This window comes from Conger conger, chromosome 17 (genome assembly GCF_963514075.1).
Source record: "Conger conger chromosome 17, fConCon1.1, whole genome shotgun sequence".
NCBI classification, from domain to species: Eukaryota; Metazoa; Chordata; class Actinopteri; order Anguilliformes; family Congridae; genus Conger; species Conger conger.
In genome coordinates, this window is record NC_083776.1 from 32,787,058 (window position 1) to 32,802,602 (window position 15,545).

Here is a 15,545-nt window from a genome sequence, read left to right on the forward strand (position 1 = left end):
TAGACTCACAGAGATCCACTATTAACCACCCTCAACATAGCCTCTAGACTTACAGAGATCCACTATTAACCACCCTCAACATAGCCTCTAGACTCACAGAGATCCACTATTAACCACCCTCAACATAGTCTCTAGACTCACAGAGATCCACTAATAACCACCCTCAACATAGTCTCTAGACTCACAGAGATCCACTAATAACCACCCGCAACATAGCCTCTAGACTCACAGAGATCCACTACTAACCACCCTCAACATAGCCTCTAGACTCACAGAGATCCACTACTAACCATACTGAACCCAGTCTCTGTACTCACAGTGATCTAATACTAGCCAAACTCCACGCAGTGTCTATACGCCCAGTAATCTAATATAACCATATAAGTATATACTATACTTTTATAATATAAGCCATATAATATAAGTCTATACAGTCTCTGTACTCACAGGGGTCTTGACATGGCCATTCTGTGACTCTTGCTCAGACAGTTATTTTGGAAGTGCAGACAGTGAGTCGAGCTGAGTAACTCATTTTCTTTGTCAGTGCACTCACTTGCTCTGAGTGAGGTCCACAACGATGAAGTCTTTCTCCAGGAGGACAGCCACAGCGTATGGCTCCTGGACCTCTGCAGACCCCAAAATAATGACATATCCAATAAATTCAATAACTTATACACACTTTGTGTTTTTTTCTTCATTCAGGTACATTTCAAATTTACATTTCAAAGCAATCCTCCAGACATGTTCAGATGAAACAAAAACCAGAACCATCGCAAGCGCTGCAGGATTAGGGCTGCCCTTTGTTTGCATCCAATCAAATATGCACTGCATTAATTATGCTAATATGCTAATCATGAAGTCTTGCTTAGAACAAATGTGCTGTTGTTTTATGCAAACAAAAAACTGTGGGGTTCAACAAACTTTTCAATCTGCTTTTCCATCATTATTTACTTCACCTGAGCATGTGGATGTGAGTTAAAATGGTCAATCCATTCAAATAGTCATATCCTTGAATTTCCAGTATTTCAATGAAATAAATTAAATCAATGATTCCAGTTCCCATTTGATAATTAGCAGATGGCTATGTACACTATGTTAGTATTTTAGGAGTGCAGCTCGAAGTACAGACCTTCCTTTGGACATCAGGAAGAGCCATTTCCAAGAACAGACGCACTTGTGTTTGCATTGCACTCTGGATAAGGGTGTGTGCCAAATGCAGGTAAAGTACCACAAAGTTAAGAATATGAAAGTGAAATTCTTTATCCTCTATATAACAGTGACAGGTACCAATAAAGTCTTACTATTACCCAGCTTTAGTAAAAAATAATTTTCAAAGCAAACAGGAAATATGATAATGATTGCTTGGAATATTATTTCCTCCTTTATTTTGTTTTCTCTTGGTTGTTCTTTCTCTCAGGGAAATATCAGTTTGACTTCACCCACACACTCTGGCCTGCATTCAACATTTCTACTTAATATGACTATTTGAATGTTATTTTTTGCACAGAAAATTGTCAGATACATTAATTCATTCATTCATTATCCTAACCCGCTTATCCTGAACAGGGTCGCAGGGGGCTGGAGCCTATCCCAGCATACATTGGGAGAAAGGTAGGAATACACCCTGGACAGGTCGCCAGTCCATCGCAGGGCACACACACCATTCACTCACACACTCATACCTACGGGCAATTTAGACTCTCCAATCAGCCTAACCTGCATGTCTTTGGACTGTGGGAGGAAACCGGAGTACCCGGAGGAAACCCACACAGACACGGGGAGAACATGCAAACTCCACACGGAGAGGCCCCGGCCGACGGGGATTCGAACCCAGGACCTCCTTGCTGTGAGGCGGCAGTGCTACCCACTGCACCATCTGTGCCACCCTTGTCAAGTACAGCGATGACAAAAACAATTAACTGGCTAAACTGTTGCACCTGCCCTGCGTCCGCACGGTACCGTGAAATCACCCTCACCGTTGGGGTATGGCGTCTCACAGAGGACCAGGAAGTCCACAATGGGGTGGTCCATCTCCAGCACAGTGACGGACTTGCCGTGCATGATGGTCAAGGTGGGCCTCCTGCCCGCCTGATCATAGGACAGTCCCCCAGAGAATATCACAAAGGGCTCGCTGTGAAAACACAGTCACGGGGCTGAATCAGAGTCATATAAACTGAATCACTCACTGCTAAAACACAGTCATGGGGCAGAGACAGAGACTTGTATGAAGAGAATCACTAGCTAGCTAAAAAACATACACTAGACTGGTATCAATGGAATCACTCACTGCGAAAACACAGTCATGAGGCTGAGACATAGAGTCATAAAAAATGAATCACTCCCTGCTAAAACACAGTCATGGGGCAGAGACAGAGTCATATAAACAGAATCACTCCCTGCTAAAACACAGTCATGGGGCAGAGACAGAGTCATATAAACAGAATCACTCACTGCTAAAACACAGTCATGAGGCTGAGACATAGAGTCATAAAAAATGAATCACTCCCTGCTAAAACACAGTCATGGGGCTGAGACAGAGTCATATAAACAGAATCCTTCACTGCTAAGAACATAGACTGGAATAAACTGAATCACTTGCTGCTGAAGCACAGTCATGGGGCTAAAACACAGACTAGAATAAACGGAATCACTCACTGCTAAGGCACAGTGACAGGGATTAAACACAGACACTTAAAAACCCCATCACTCAGAGCCTAAACACAGTGATAGGGCTATAAAAAAAGACACATCAAGGAACCACATAACTGACTAGGAGAGCACAGTGACAGGTTAAACACAGGTTCTCATAAACCACACCATTCAAAGCTAAAACACAGAGACAGCGTTTAAACGCAGACTCTAATAAACCACACCACTCGCTGTTAAAACACAAAGACAGCATTTCAACACAGACTCTTACACATCACTCACTGTTATTGTAAAAGAGAGAGCCTTCGCACACAGAGAGACAGTTATAAAACACATCACTCTCTGTTAAGACAGTGTTTACTTTACTGCCTCTTATAAGCCACATCACTCACTTTTGAAACACAGACAGCATTTACACACAGTCTCTTATAAGCTACATCACTCACTGTTGAAACACAGACAGCGTTTACACACAGCGTCTTATAAGCCACATCACACACTGTAGAAACACAGACAGTATTTACACACAGTCCCTTATAAGCCACATCACTCAGTGTTGAAACACAGACAGTATTTACACACAGTCCCTTATAAGCCACATCACTCACTGTTGAAACACAGAGACAGTTTCCCCTCAGATGCGGTGCACTTAATTGAGGCCCCTAATTGGTGATGTACCCCAGTGACCTGCCATTTCAGGCCAGTGATATTTCTGTAAATCTGGAGTCCACCCAGCTCCTGGTTCAGGGTCATGGTATGTCTGATTACTGGATGCACCTGGTGAAAACCTCAGGCTTCACCACGATAGGATATGATGGCAAAGGCTTGATATTTGGCAATATCACAATATTTCCGATATAGTAAGAAACGATAGATAAATTCGGAAACGTCAATAAACCAATATTTTAAACAATCATTTTCTTATGATCCAGCTAACGCAATCCTGCTACAATGTACCATACACATACAACCAATGGCTGCGAGTCAAAAACTTATTTACATCACATTTGACAGGAGAAAAACACGCACTAGCGCAAGTGATGAAGAGGTTGAATCAGAAACTAAAGCAATGTTGGCTAGAGAGCATTCTGAAACTCCTGGATGATTATGGGCATGTCAATACATATTTGCCATTGAACCATAATGCTGTAGATATTTGTATGTTGTATCAATTTGATTTTATTGTGGGATTATGAACCAATAAGTTGATCTGGATCAATGTATCATTAAACCCCTACTGATTACACCTCTGTGCACCTGTGTTAGGGACAGAGGCCTGGTGATGTCTGTGCTCCTGTGTTAGGGACAGAGGCCTGGTGATGTCTGTGCTCCTGTGTTAGGGACAGAGGCCTGGTGATGTCTGTGCTCCTGTGTTAGGGACAGAGGCCTGGTGATGTCTGTGCTCCTGTGTTAGGGACAGAGGCCTGGTGATGTCTGTGCTCCTGTGTTAGGGACAGAGGCCAGGTGATGTCTGTGCTCCTGTGTTAGGGACAGAGGCCTGGTGATGTCTGTGCTCCTGTGTTAGGGACAGAGGCCTGGTGATGTCTGTGCTCCTGTGTTAGGGACAGAGGCCTGGTGATGTCTGTGCTCCTGTGTTAGGGACAGAGGCCTGGTGATGTCTGTGCTCCTGTGTTAGGGACAGAGGCCTGGTGATGTCTGTGCTCCTGTGTTAGGGACAGAGGCCTGGTGATGTCTGTGCTCCTGTGTTAGGGACAGAGGCCTGGTGATGTCTGTGCTCCTGTGTTAGGGACAGAGGCCTGGTGATGTCTGTGCTCCTGTGTTAGGGACAGAGGCCAGGTCATGTGCTCCTGTGTTAGGGACAGAGGCCTGGTGATGTCTGTGCTCCTGTGTTAGGGACAGAGGCCAGGTCATGTGCTCCTGTGTTAGGGACGATTGATGAGCTCTCTGCTCTGCTGCTAGGGCCACACGTGAGCCCTCATCACTGATGGGACAGGGACAGCGCTCACCTGCTTCTCGTGGTTTTGTACTCCACCTTCAGGATGGGCTTGCAGGACTCCGACTTCTTCCCGTCTCTCTGAGCTTTCCCTGTTACCGCCCACAGGGAAGAGGGAAACAGCCGTGTTTTTAACTCTCCAAACAGTTCCTTCTTTACTGCATCACCAGCAAGATGCATTATTTAAATGTATTGGTTTCTCAAACTGTCAGAGCATGTCAGCGGACTGGATCGAGTCCAGGTAAATTAGTTGGATATGCGCTATGATCATTAAAAGAGAGAGAGTGAAAGCAAGAGAGTGAGCGTGAGGGACAGAGAAAGAGAAAGAGAGAGAGAGAGAGAGAGAGAGAGACAGACAGAGAGAGAGAGAGAGAGAGAGAGAGATAGGGAGAGAATATAGGGATTTTGAAAACATATATTATTCATTTTTTTATTTAAATTTATAGTTTTGATTTTGGACTGTGTTCTATCTTCCTCAGCGTCTCCATGCATTGACTACAGCCCGGACTGTCCCTCACTGCTGGTCAGTGTTACTGCTGCAGAGTGATTCTGCTGCAGATGGGACAGATGGCCTAATGACTCCCTGGTGCTTAATGTCTCTCAGTTACTCCTCCGTAAAACTGCAGAGCTGCATTTCCACCTCATTCGTCCCAAAATGCACAAAGCGTGTACGCATTCCACCCGGCTGCCTTCACGTGGTGGGACCTGAGCTGTGGTGTAAGAGCCGAACGTCTCCCTGGTTCCCCTGGAGGGGGCGACAGGCCGGAGGGCTCACCGTGGGGGAAGGTGAGCTGGAAGGGCTTGGCGGTGTTGCGCAGACTCCAGGTGGTCAGGCTGCCGTCGGAGTGGCTGCACATGAACTGCTTCCCCTCGTGGTGCCAGCTCACCGAGTGGATGGCCTGCAGCAGCCACAGGGCAAACAGACCGAACCAATGGACAGAGTGACCAGATACTCAACTCCAGCAGTCTGTCTGTACTCTCTACCAGACTGCATGAAGGAACAAAGATACTCAACTCCTGCACTCTGTCTGTACTCTCTACCACAGACTGCATGAAGTAACAGAGATACTCAACTCCTGCAGTCTGTCTGTACTCTCTACCAGACTGCATGAAGCAACAAAGACACTCAACTCCTGCAGTCTGTCTGTACTCTCTACCAGACTGCATGAAGCAACAAAGATACTCAACTCCAGCAGTCTGTCTGTACTCTCTACCAGACTGCATGAAGCAACAAAGATACTCAACTCCAGCAGTATGTCTGTACTCCCTACCACAGACTGCATGAAGTAACAAAGATACTCAGCTTGGCATTCCTTCCATCCCCTATGCTTATTAGCTACTGCAGGTTCCAGTTGGTTTCTGGTGCTATATTATAATCCAGAATGCCAATTGCTATGGTATTATTGTTGACCATGCCCCTTTAATTAGCAATCACATAATAAATCAAATACGAATGTTTGACTTCTGCAGAATACTGCAGGGCCGACAGAAAGTGAAGTGGAAGCCTTTGCACGGCACAAATGTGCAGGTAACTCGTTAGAAAGTTATTGTTTTGTGCTCCTAAGAACTCCTTAAGCTGTACATGTAAACCCCATTCTCTGATTTTAAATATTTTCATCTCGATATCACTTGTGAGGAGTGAACACCTTGTGTATACACTGATGAAACGTGTTTGTCAGTAAAACAAACTGAAAACTGGTAAAAGCTTGAATTGAGAGTGAACGTATTCAGCATATTCTTTAGAATAGAAGAAACTAATTGAAGCAAGCATACCATTTACATCTTTACCTTTGTAATTGCACATTTAAGCGAGAAGGTGTACAGTGTGAACATACAGGTGCACGCAATTAAAGAAAATGACTCATGTCGTTAATGAGGGAGAGGGAATGAAAAACACCGTCAGTTTTTACTGGTACCTCAAAGAAGGCATGAACTGAACAGTAATGGATGTAATTAGAAAAAAGGCAACGCTATGTATATGTTCAGTGTTTACTTTGATGAATCACGGTTGCACCTTCCTACAAAATCTGCATAATGAATTTCCGTGAATGATGAAGGCATTTGAAGGCTGCCGTTAAGTTTGGCGAGTCAGAAAGAAACAGCTGGAGAAGAATAAGAAAGTTAATCGAACTAGACCGATTGCAAAACTCGCTGGCTCTTCTGTCTGACACAACTGCGTTGTTCTCAGAGTAAGAATTCTGAAGCGCACTCCCCACGCAACCTGCTTCTACTGAGGTACAGAACCACCGAGGAGAAAAGCTGTGTGATACCCACTCCCACAATAGAAATATCCTTTAAGAATCGCATCCCTCGGTTACTCACACTGTCCCTTTGTGCTAAGCAACCGCATTAATTGCTTCTCAAGCAGACTTTTCTATTCTCAGTCCTCCTCTCAAACCTTCACATGCATGAGCAGAGGTCCAATTAAAAGTCTGAAAACTTTTCATGTGCTGTGAGATGCATAGAAGGAGTTGGAAGGAGAGGAGAGAGGCAGCGGGGCTCTTCTCTCTTTCCAGGTCACCGCAAACGCGCTATTGTCTTCAGAGCCATAGATTCGACGCATGATGTTACGACGGGAAGCCGAGAGTGTAGAGAAGAAAATGCCACGTTTTAACACGGACCGTGGGAGGTGACACAAACAGACAGGCAGGAGGTGGTTTCAACCTCGGGACTGAAACACTCGGAACAAAAACTATTCTTTCAGACGACTGCACATTATGGTTAGCGGTTTTGCTGAAAAATCTCAAGACTCAAGGCACAAGCCATTTCATTATGTAACGGCGAGTGCAGCGCACTCACCTCATCATAGTGGATTCTGAAATCAGCCTTCTTTACCCGAAGGTCCCACTGCACCACCGTGCCACTCTCGAACCCGATCAGCAGCTGATGAGAAGGAGAAAACAGAGAGGTGCATCGAGAGGTCAGCCAGAGGCAAAGCAAAATGGCATTATAAGATTAGAATCATGAATTACAAACTTCTATAGGACGTTTCTTCTAGAGCGCATATAACAGCAGAGTTCAGAAATGGAAAGTTATTTTTAAAGAGGGAACCCAATGTCTCACACAGTGGATCAAAAGAGAAGCATCAAATACAATGCAGTCCATAAGTACTTGGACAGTGGTTCAGTTACTGTTCTTTTCGTTCTGCACTCATGCACATTGGATCTGAAATGAAACAATGAATAATTAGGTTAGAAACGTTTAATTAGGTTAAGACTTACCTTTAATTTCAGGGTATTTATATCCATATTGGGTGATCGCATCCCGCTTTATAGTCCCTCCATTTTAGGGGAGTGAAGGTAATTAGACAGGTATAAGAAATCTTTCAGTATCTAGTCTTGATTCTAGGGTTTTGATTGCCTTTAGAGTCTGTTATTTGCATTTGTTAACATGAGTTGTGCCAATGACAGTCAAGGAACCAATTATGAGGCTGAGAAATAAGAAAAAACTGCCAAGGTGACAGTCTGCATTTTAACCTCATTATCCATTGCTTCATTTCAAACCCGATGTGCTGGCGTACAGAGGCAAAAGAACAGAGAGTGTACCACTGTCCAAATACTGCACTGTAGCTAATATGAGACATGAATGCATTCTCTCTCCTTCCTCATCAATGCATGTACAAACACCAAGCACAGTGCTCGGGTCCAATAATGAGCAAACCTCTCTCCGTGCGACACATTCAGGGACCAACCAACATTTCTCCTTTTATCCATTTCACACCTGCTAATATATTTTTGTATCTTTCAAGATGTGCAAAAAACAATGTATTATTTGGAAATTGTATAGCATTCCACAATCTCTAAACAATCAGAAGAATACATCAGCAGACAGTGCCCTTGGCGCACTTTATTTGAGAAAGCACTGTACTGACTAGAGCCGAACCTGCACACAGCTAGGCCCAATAAGACCAGACCTGCTCACAGCTGGGCCCAATAAGACCAGACCTGCTCACAGCTGGGCCCAATAAGACCAGACCTGCTCACAGCTGGGCCCAATAAGACCAGACCTGCACACTGCTGGGCCCAATAAGACCAGACCTGCTCACTGCTGGGCCCAATAAGACCAGACCTGCACAGCTGGCCCAATAAGACCAGACCTGCACAGCTGGACTAAACCGGACCAGACCTGCTCACAGCTAGGCCAAACAGAACCAGACCTGCACAGCTGGGCCAAAGAGAACCAGACCTGCACAGCTGGGCCAAACAGAACTAGACCTGCTCACAGCTGGACTAAACTGGACCAGACCTGCACAGCTGGCCCAAACAGAACCAGACCTGCACAGCTGGGCCAAAGAGAACCAGACCTGCACAGATGGCCCAAACAGGACCAGACCTGCTCACAGCTGGACTAAACCGGACCAGACCTGCACAACCTGGACACATGTAGGAATACCTGCAGACATATGTATACCTATATGTGTGTGTGCCTGAGCATGCACGTGTCCATGTATGTTTGTCCGTGTGTGTGTATGAGAGAGAGAGAGATGGAGAGGGAGTGAGAGAGAGAGAGAGAGATGGAGCAGTCAGTATGTAAAGGGAGATGGGATCTCAGCAGTATGGGAATCCAAGCCCGGTAAAGACAGCGGTAAAGTGCAGATGACAAGAGAGCTATGCTGAGAGCAGGTGGGATACCATGACAACCACACTGAACCCCCTGTCTCAAGTCCCAGCATCCCTCAGGACGAGCACATGAAGGCTCCTGTCACATTAGGGCAGGCCACACCGTGACTGTACCTCCCTCTGCACTGTGTCTGCCCCAGCCCCATAGATCACACATCTACGCAAACCCTGCCGCCTGATTCACACACCGCAAAGACACGCCAAGATAAACCGCAAATTGACTTTCAAACGCGTCAACATTCACGAGGCACAACACATGCAAGCACTAATTCACATGCCCATAGATTTTTTTCTGAAAGCCCTTATGGAAATGAAATATACATAAATATATTGGAATTAAGCACTTATGTGATATCGCAATATGCACTTCTGTAATAAGGGGATAACTGTGAATGTGGCACTGGATTCTGGGTAATGGAGTATACAAAATGGCTCATTATTTATCTGAGAGCGAGGATCCACATCCCTGGTCTTGGAGGGATGCAGGGTGTGTAGGTTTTCATTGTTAATCAGCACATAAATCAAACAATAAAATATTGTGGATGACACAGTGTATTTAGGGTGAAAACAAAAATCAGCCAGCTTACAGCCAGCCAGTGTAGAGAGGGTTTAGGAATCCTAGAATCAAATATCACAGATATAGTGCTGCATTGTGATACAGCAAATTCAACACACTTTCAGGCTTGTCGAGGCCTGTTCCACCTCCCGCCCTCCATCCCCCAATCACACCTCCCTCCCTCTCCACACCCTCCCTCCCTTCCTCTCTCTCCGCACCCTCTCTCTCTCCATCCCCCTCTTCATCCCTCCCTCCCTCCATCCCTAAATCACTCCTCCCTCCCTCCATCCCTCCATCTCCCAGGACTCACCCTGCCTTCGTCCTTCGGACAGTCGCTGAGATGGACCACGGGCCCGGGGTGTGTTTTGGTGGCTCTGTGAAGGACAGTAAAGAGAAATGAGGCGTTGGACGCCGCGGCCCCCCCCCTCCAGCACCACGCTAATGGCACGCTCCCAGCCAGAGGAGCCGGATCCTGTCCCCCGACGCGGGGTCTTAAGGCAGCGGGCTAATTAAAGGAGAGGGGCCGAGGGTCCAGAGCGCGTTTGATGTGTCTGACGGATACGACAGGCCGGGTGCAGCTCCGTGGCCCCCTGAGAAGAGGAAGTAATTAAGCTCCTGACCGAGAGGAGCCGCGGCCCGGCGCTCCCTCAGCTCAGAACGGGGAGAGCGCCCCCTGCTGGCCTCACACGTACGCACTCATTACCTCATCAGGATCATCAGGGCCAGATCAAACACACGACCAAAAAAAACATGTTATACAGCTGAATGTTCTCATGTATAATCCACAGGTGGTCTTACAAATAAGTGTGTAATAATAGGTTGATTATCAGCATCGTATGACTAGATTATGAAGGCCATTTAGTCACCAGAACTGCACATTGATGACACACATCTATATCAATAATTTCACCTCAATCTAAACCTCATGGTGAAGGAAAACAACAGTAATGTAAAACAGAAACAATTAGAGAATCAATGTTGGAAAATGAAGACATAAATGCAATGCGTAAGGTGGGTGTTATTGATGGACCTTAGAAGTACAGTAAAAAGCCAATGTTCAGGTTCCTGATCTCCCCTCGACCTGCTCTGGCCATAATTATTTTTAAAGGTACAATAGGTATGATTTTTGTGTTAAAACATTGTTACAAGACCATTGTAAATCCCTTCTAATCATTGAAAAAGGCTCACTGACATGTTGACTGTGCCTGTGTTTATAGTCTTTAAATTTGGGTTCAAAATATACAATTGACACACCGACACTCTGTACCAAAACATTGTACAGCTGTACAATAACATACACAGCTAATAGTGTTTCTACGTCAGTGTGTCCACAGAGATGGGGTGGGATAAACAGTGTTTTAATTTGAAGGTGTTTGTTACCGCTCTGGATAAGAACGTCTGCCAAATGCCAATAATGTAATGTACTGCTATTCCACTCTTGACCGTTAGGAGTCCAAAACTACCTATTGTACCGTTAAGATATGAGAACAGCTGCAGCTATGTGAGTTAGATCAGGTGGCGCTGGAAGCAAGTTCTCACAACCCGTCACACGTCAAACGTCACACACAACGCCTCACAAGAATGCACGCAGAGAGCCTCTGACTGTCTTACAAACTGTCAAGGCAGCTGGTGAGCCAAGATGGCAACTGTAGCGGGTACCATTCCGGCTCAAGGGGAGATCAGCATGACTGACTGTGCTCGTGGGTCTGGCAGCCGTAATGAGGGCTCTCTAATACCCGATGACAGTGAACGTGCAGTGAACTCAGGCTCTCCGGAGGAATCAAATACTAAACTAAGCACCAGAAACAGGGCCACGTTGCTCAATCTGCTGCTTACACCTGAGGGCCGACTGGCCGTGTAATTCCACTGAAGAGTCCTGCTGAACAGGAGGTGTTCCGGTCGCTGACATTATCGAAGGGACTCGAGTCCGAATGCCCTGTGGTCTGACCAGACGCTGAGGATTTGGAGAACATTCTGAACAGGGGAACGGAAATCTCATCAGGAAAAAAAGACAAATACCAGCCCATCTGTGGGCAAAGAGGAGATGGGCAGAGTGCCTAAGAATCAGGGGGTCTAAATACAGTACTGCCAGGCCACCACACACACACACACACACACCACACTCACCCCCACATACCCATGCACATTCACCCACACATACACGCACACTCAAAACCAAGCGCACTACTTGGACACATAAATCCAAACACACACCCACGCGCAAACTCACCCGCATAAACACCCACACTCGCAGACACACAAAGTCTTTTTTCCTCTCAAATTCTTTAGTTAGTCTGAGTCTCTAAGGCCCTCAGCCCCTGCTGCGTGCTCACTGACTCATCAATCTGCTCCCGCTGCCAGTGCAGCACGATGCAGGTCACCCTCCTCGTCATGGTAACGGAGATTACACTCCAGTGCACGCAGAGATCTGACCTATATCGTCTGAAAGCTAAGCTTATGTACACAACAGAGACCTGTATTGGATATCTTTGACCTGTAAATAATGATTTTGGAACACAAACACATAATTATCATTATCATGACTATACTCATTTTAGCAGTTATCTCTTTTGAAAGTCAGCAGTACATTAACAAACAACACCCAATAAGGAGTGTTTTATCTGCACACTAGAAGCTCCAGGATCACTCTGATTTTAGGAAGTTTGTTTTGCACGCCTTCTGTTCAATCAACCCTGAACTGACCTGTGAACCACTTCCTTGTTCGTTTCTAGGCATGTACAGAGTAGATATGAAATGGAAAGGAGACTATGTGGTGGAATTTAGGTTGGATACTGAACAGTGACCTACAAAAATCACTTCGGTGTGTGTAAGTCCTACCTTTACCTTTAGTCCTACCTAGGTCTCCCTTGGCCCACCAGGCCCTTTGCAAAGGGTCACTTCAATTATAAAATAAGCTCAACCGTTTGTGTAAGCACCAGCAACAGAGCAGTCGCATAATCCAAGTGTATCCTAAAGATCTGTCTGTGTGGAGCACAGGAGTGAAAATGCATAGTTTATAGAGCAAACTACAGAAAACTAAAACTTAAGTAATTGGTTCAAACTAAAACCAGCACACAGACTGGCCCTCCAAGGATTGGAGTTGTGCACCCCTGGCCTAGAATTAAGGCTAGATACTCAAAGTTCTCTTCCACCTGCACTAGGGAAGAAACTGTATACACCTGAGTGATCAGAAGCACCTATAAAGCCATTTGCCCCAAACGTTACAGTCCCCTGACATACGGAGAGTGTAAATAAAACCTGCTGTCGTTTTTACACGGTGAAATGAAAACATTTAAAAACACCCTTTAAGGTCCTGCCGAAGCTGAGGTTGGCCGGCACGCGTGGAGCGCTCTGAGGGTGGGGGGAGGGACTGGGCAGGGGCTGTAGGGTCGCTGCTTACAGTGGAGCGCTCTGAGGGTGGGGGGAGGGACTGGGCAGGGGCTGTAGGGTCGCTGCTTACAGTGGAGCCCTGACTGCACTCGCCCCGGAGTCACGGCTGCAGGAACTCGAGACGATGCGGCTTACAGAAGGCGCATCGTCGTCTAATATCCTAAATCTCCCGGGCCGCTGAGCTAGGAGGCTGTCGTGATGTAACCACAGCAACAAGGGTGATGGGAATAGATGGGGTACAATTGGCTACCAAATTGGGAGAAAAGGAAAAAAAAAAAAAAAACCTTTGATAAAAGCTGAGAATCTACACTTTACGCACGTGTGGACCGTCCTTAAATTGATGTACCATACTTTACGTACTGTAGGTAGAGTACATCCACTACATGGGTGTGAGTGGTGCTTTGGTGCCTGGCACTGCCTGGGACAAGAGAGAGGCATCATATGAAAACAAACACACTCATGCTGGTGTCAGGCTGGTCATAAATGACATGAACGAAACATGAAAAAACAGCAAACAGGTTGCAAGTGAGGAAAGTGATAAAAGCTCGATGACACAAGGTGATAAAACGGCGGCAATAAAACGCGCCGGAAAGACATCCAGCATCTGGGAGCTTCATTAGCTCAGTCATGAGAGCATGATTGAACTGTCAGCATTTTATTAATGCACTTAATGCAGTGTTGGTGTGAGAAGGCTCCTCATCAATTTTAATAAAGTTGGCATCCTGGAGGCAGTTAATCATCTGCAGAGGTCAGGATGCTTGGGGGACAAAAGAACACCGTTCTCCATTTCAGTGACTCGAATGAGTGTGACAGAACTACTATCGGGAGGTTTAACAAGAGTTACCCAACCCAGTGGGGCATACATTAAATGTGAACTGGTTTAACGGCGCACAATAGCCCGCGAGGCTAATACAAAGTAGAACATGAACATGGTGGCGCAGCACTATACTAAAACAATATCCGTGTTACGAGAATGCTGTGCATAATGGCACGGAATTGCAGTGGATTACTATAAACACAAAAAATACAATTGAAGTGCAAATTAGATTTGTGAAGCTGATTCCTTTTTTCAAAGCACAGACGTTAGAGCCAAGCACGTTTGATTTATTTTTGCCTCAGCTCTGTTTGTAGTTTTTCCCTACCTTATGTGGTTATGTAACATCAGATGAACTGAATAAATTAACGATGCGGGAATTCAGTGTATCACTGATCTTATCCGAATACAGTGCATTCATCTGCTGGTCTGCTTTTTGTGCATGCTATAATTATTATATTTACTACAAATCATGCCCAGACATTCAATTCAACATTATTTCTGCTGAACCCAGTAATAGAATCCAAACTCTAATAATCTAAATATACATTTTTATTTAAGTATTTATCTTTTCAGGACAAAAACAACATAATAAATATTTGCACTGGGCATTTCAAAATCTGTGTTTTAGACTGTGTTCTGATAAAAATAAAAATATTGCCATAACATGCTGACTCACAATAATAGTGCAACACATGTATGTCTTTCGTGATTCACGATACTTGTAACAGAAGAGGATTGGTGGGATGAAATAATATTTTGGCATTCTGATCAAAGCAAATTTGCCATATTGCCCAATAATATTAAGCGATTTCTGTTTTAATTTGCTCATGTAGAGCAAGCTAGCAAGAGAGTGACATTTCCTCTTTGGCATCGTGCCAAAAGAAGAAAAAGACTGCATTTGCAGAACGCAGGGTATTTCTTCCTGCATTGTGACTCATGCATCTTCATAAAAAAGGCAGAATCCTGTGTTAACATGAATGCTGGTAAGGTCATGTTGCTCCTCAAAGCAAATCAATATTAATCTGTTTTCATCTATACCAGCCCACAGAAACCATGGCAAAAAACCCTGCTGTAAAATCCAGCTATCCCAGCTTGACCAGCTTGAAAATTGAGCTGGTCAAGCTGATCACAGGCGGTCTAGTTGGGTATGAGCTGGTCAACCAGCATGGCCAAGCTGGTCATGAAGCTGGTCTAGCAGGGCATGAGCTGGTCAACCAGCTAGTGCTGGTAGCTTGTCTGAGCTGGTAGCTGTTCAACCAGCTACCAGCTGTTTCAAATCAGCTTGAACTGGTCAAACCTTGTCAAGCTGGGAGCTGGTCTGAACTGGTCAACCAGCTAAACCATGTAGAGCTGGTAGTGGGTCTGAACTGGTCAACCAGCTAAACCATGTAGAGCTGGTAGTGGGTCTGAACTGGTCAACCAGCTAAACCATGTAGAGCTGGTAGTGGGTCTGAACTGGTCAAAACCCAGCTTGAGTTGTTTTTTTCAGCAGGGAACTAAAAAATGAATGGTGGACAGGCCAGACATTCTCAGAAGCAGCAGCGCAGAGAGGCCCCTCTC

At 45.4% G+C, this 15,545-nt stretch overlaps 1 protein-coding gene across 1 annotated transcript in view; it reads right to left on the reverse strand.

Moving 5' to 3' along the window:
- LOC133116947 (syntaxin-binding protein 5-like) overlaps positions 1 to 15,545 on the reverse strand; it is a 116,224-nt gene that overhangs the window by 42,806 nt on the left and 57,873 nt on the right. The window contains exons 6-11 of the mRNA XM_061226979.1: positions 10,089 to 10,152; positions 7,403 to 7,486; positions 5,379 to 5,502; positions 4,617 to 4,695; positions 1,977 to 2,131; positions 554 to 626 (exon numbers count right to left, since the gene is read on the reverse strand). Of these exons, the coding sequence (XP_061082963.1) occupies positions 554 to 626; positions 1,977 to 2,131; positions 4,617 to 4,695; positions 5,379 to 5,502; positions 7,403 to 7,486; positions 10,089 to 10,152 (579 nt within the window). The remainder of the gene's footprint in view (positions 1 to 553; positions 627 to 1,976; positions 2,132 to 4,616; positions 4,696 to 5,378; positions 5,503 to 7,402; positions 7,487 to 10,088; positions 10,153 to 15,545) is intronic.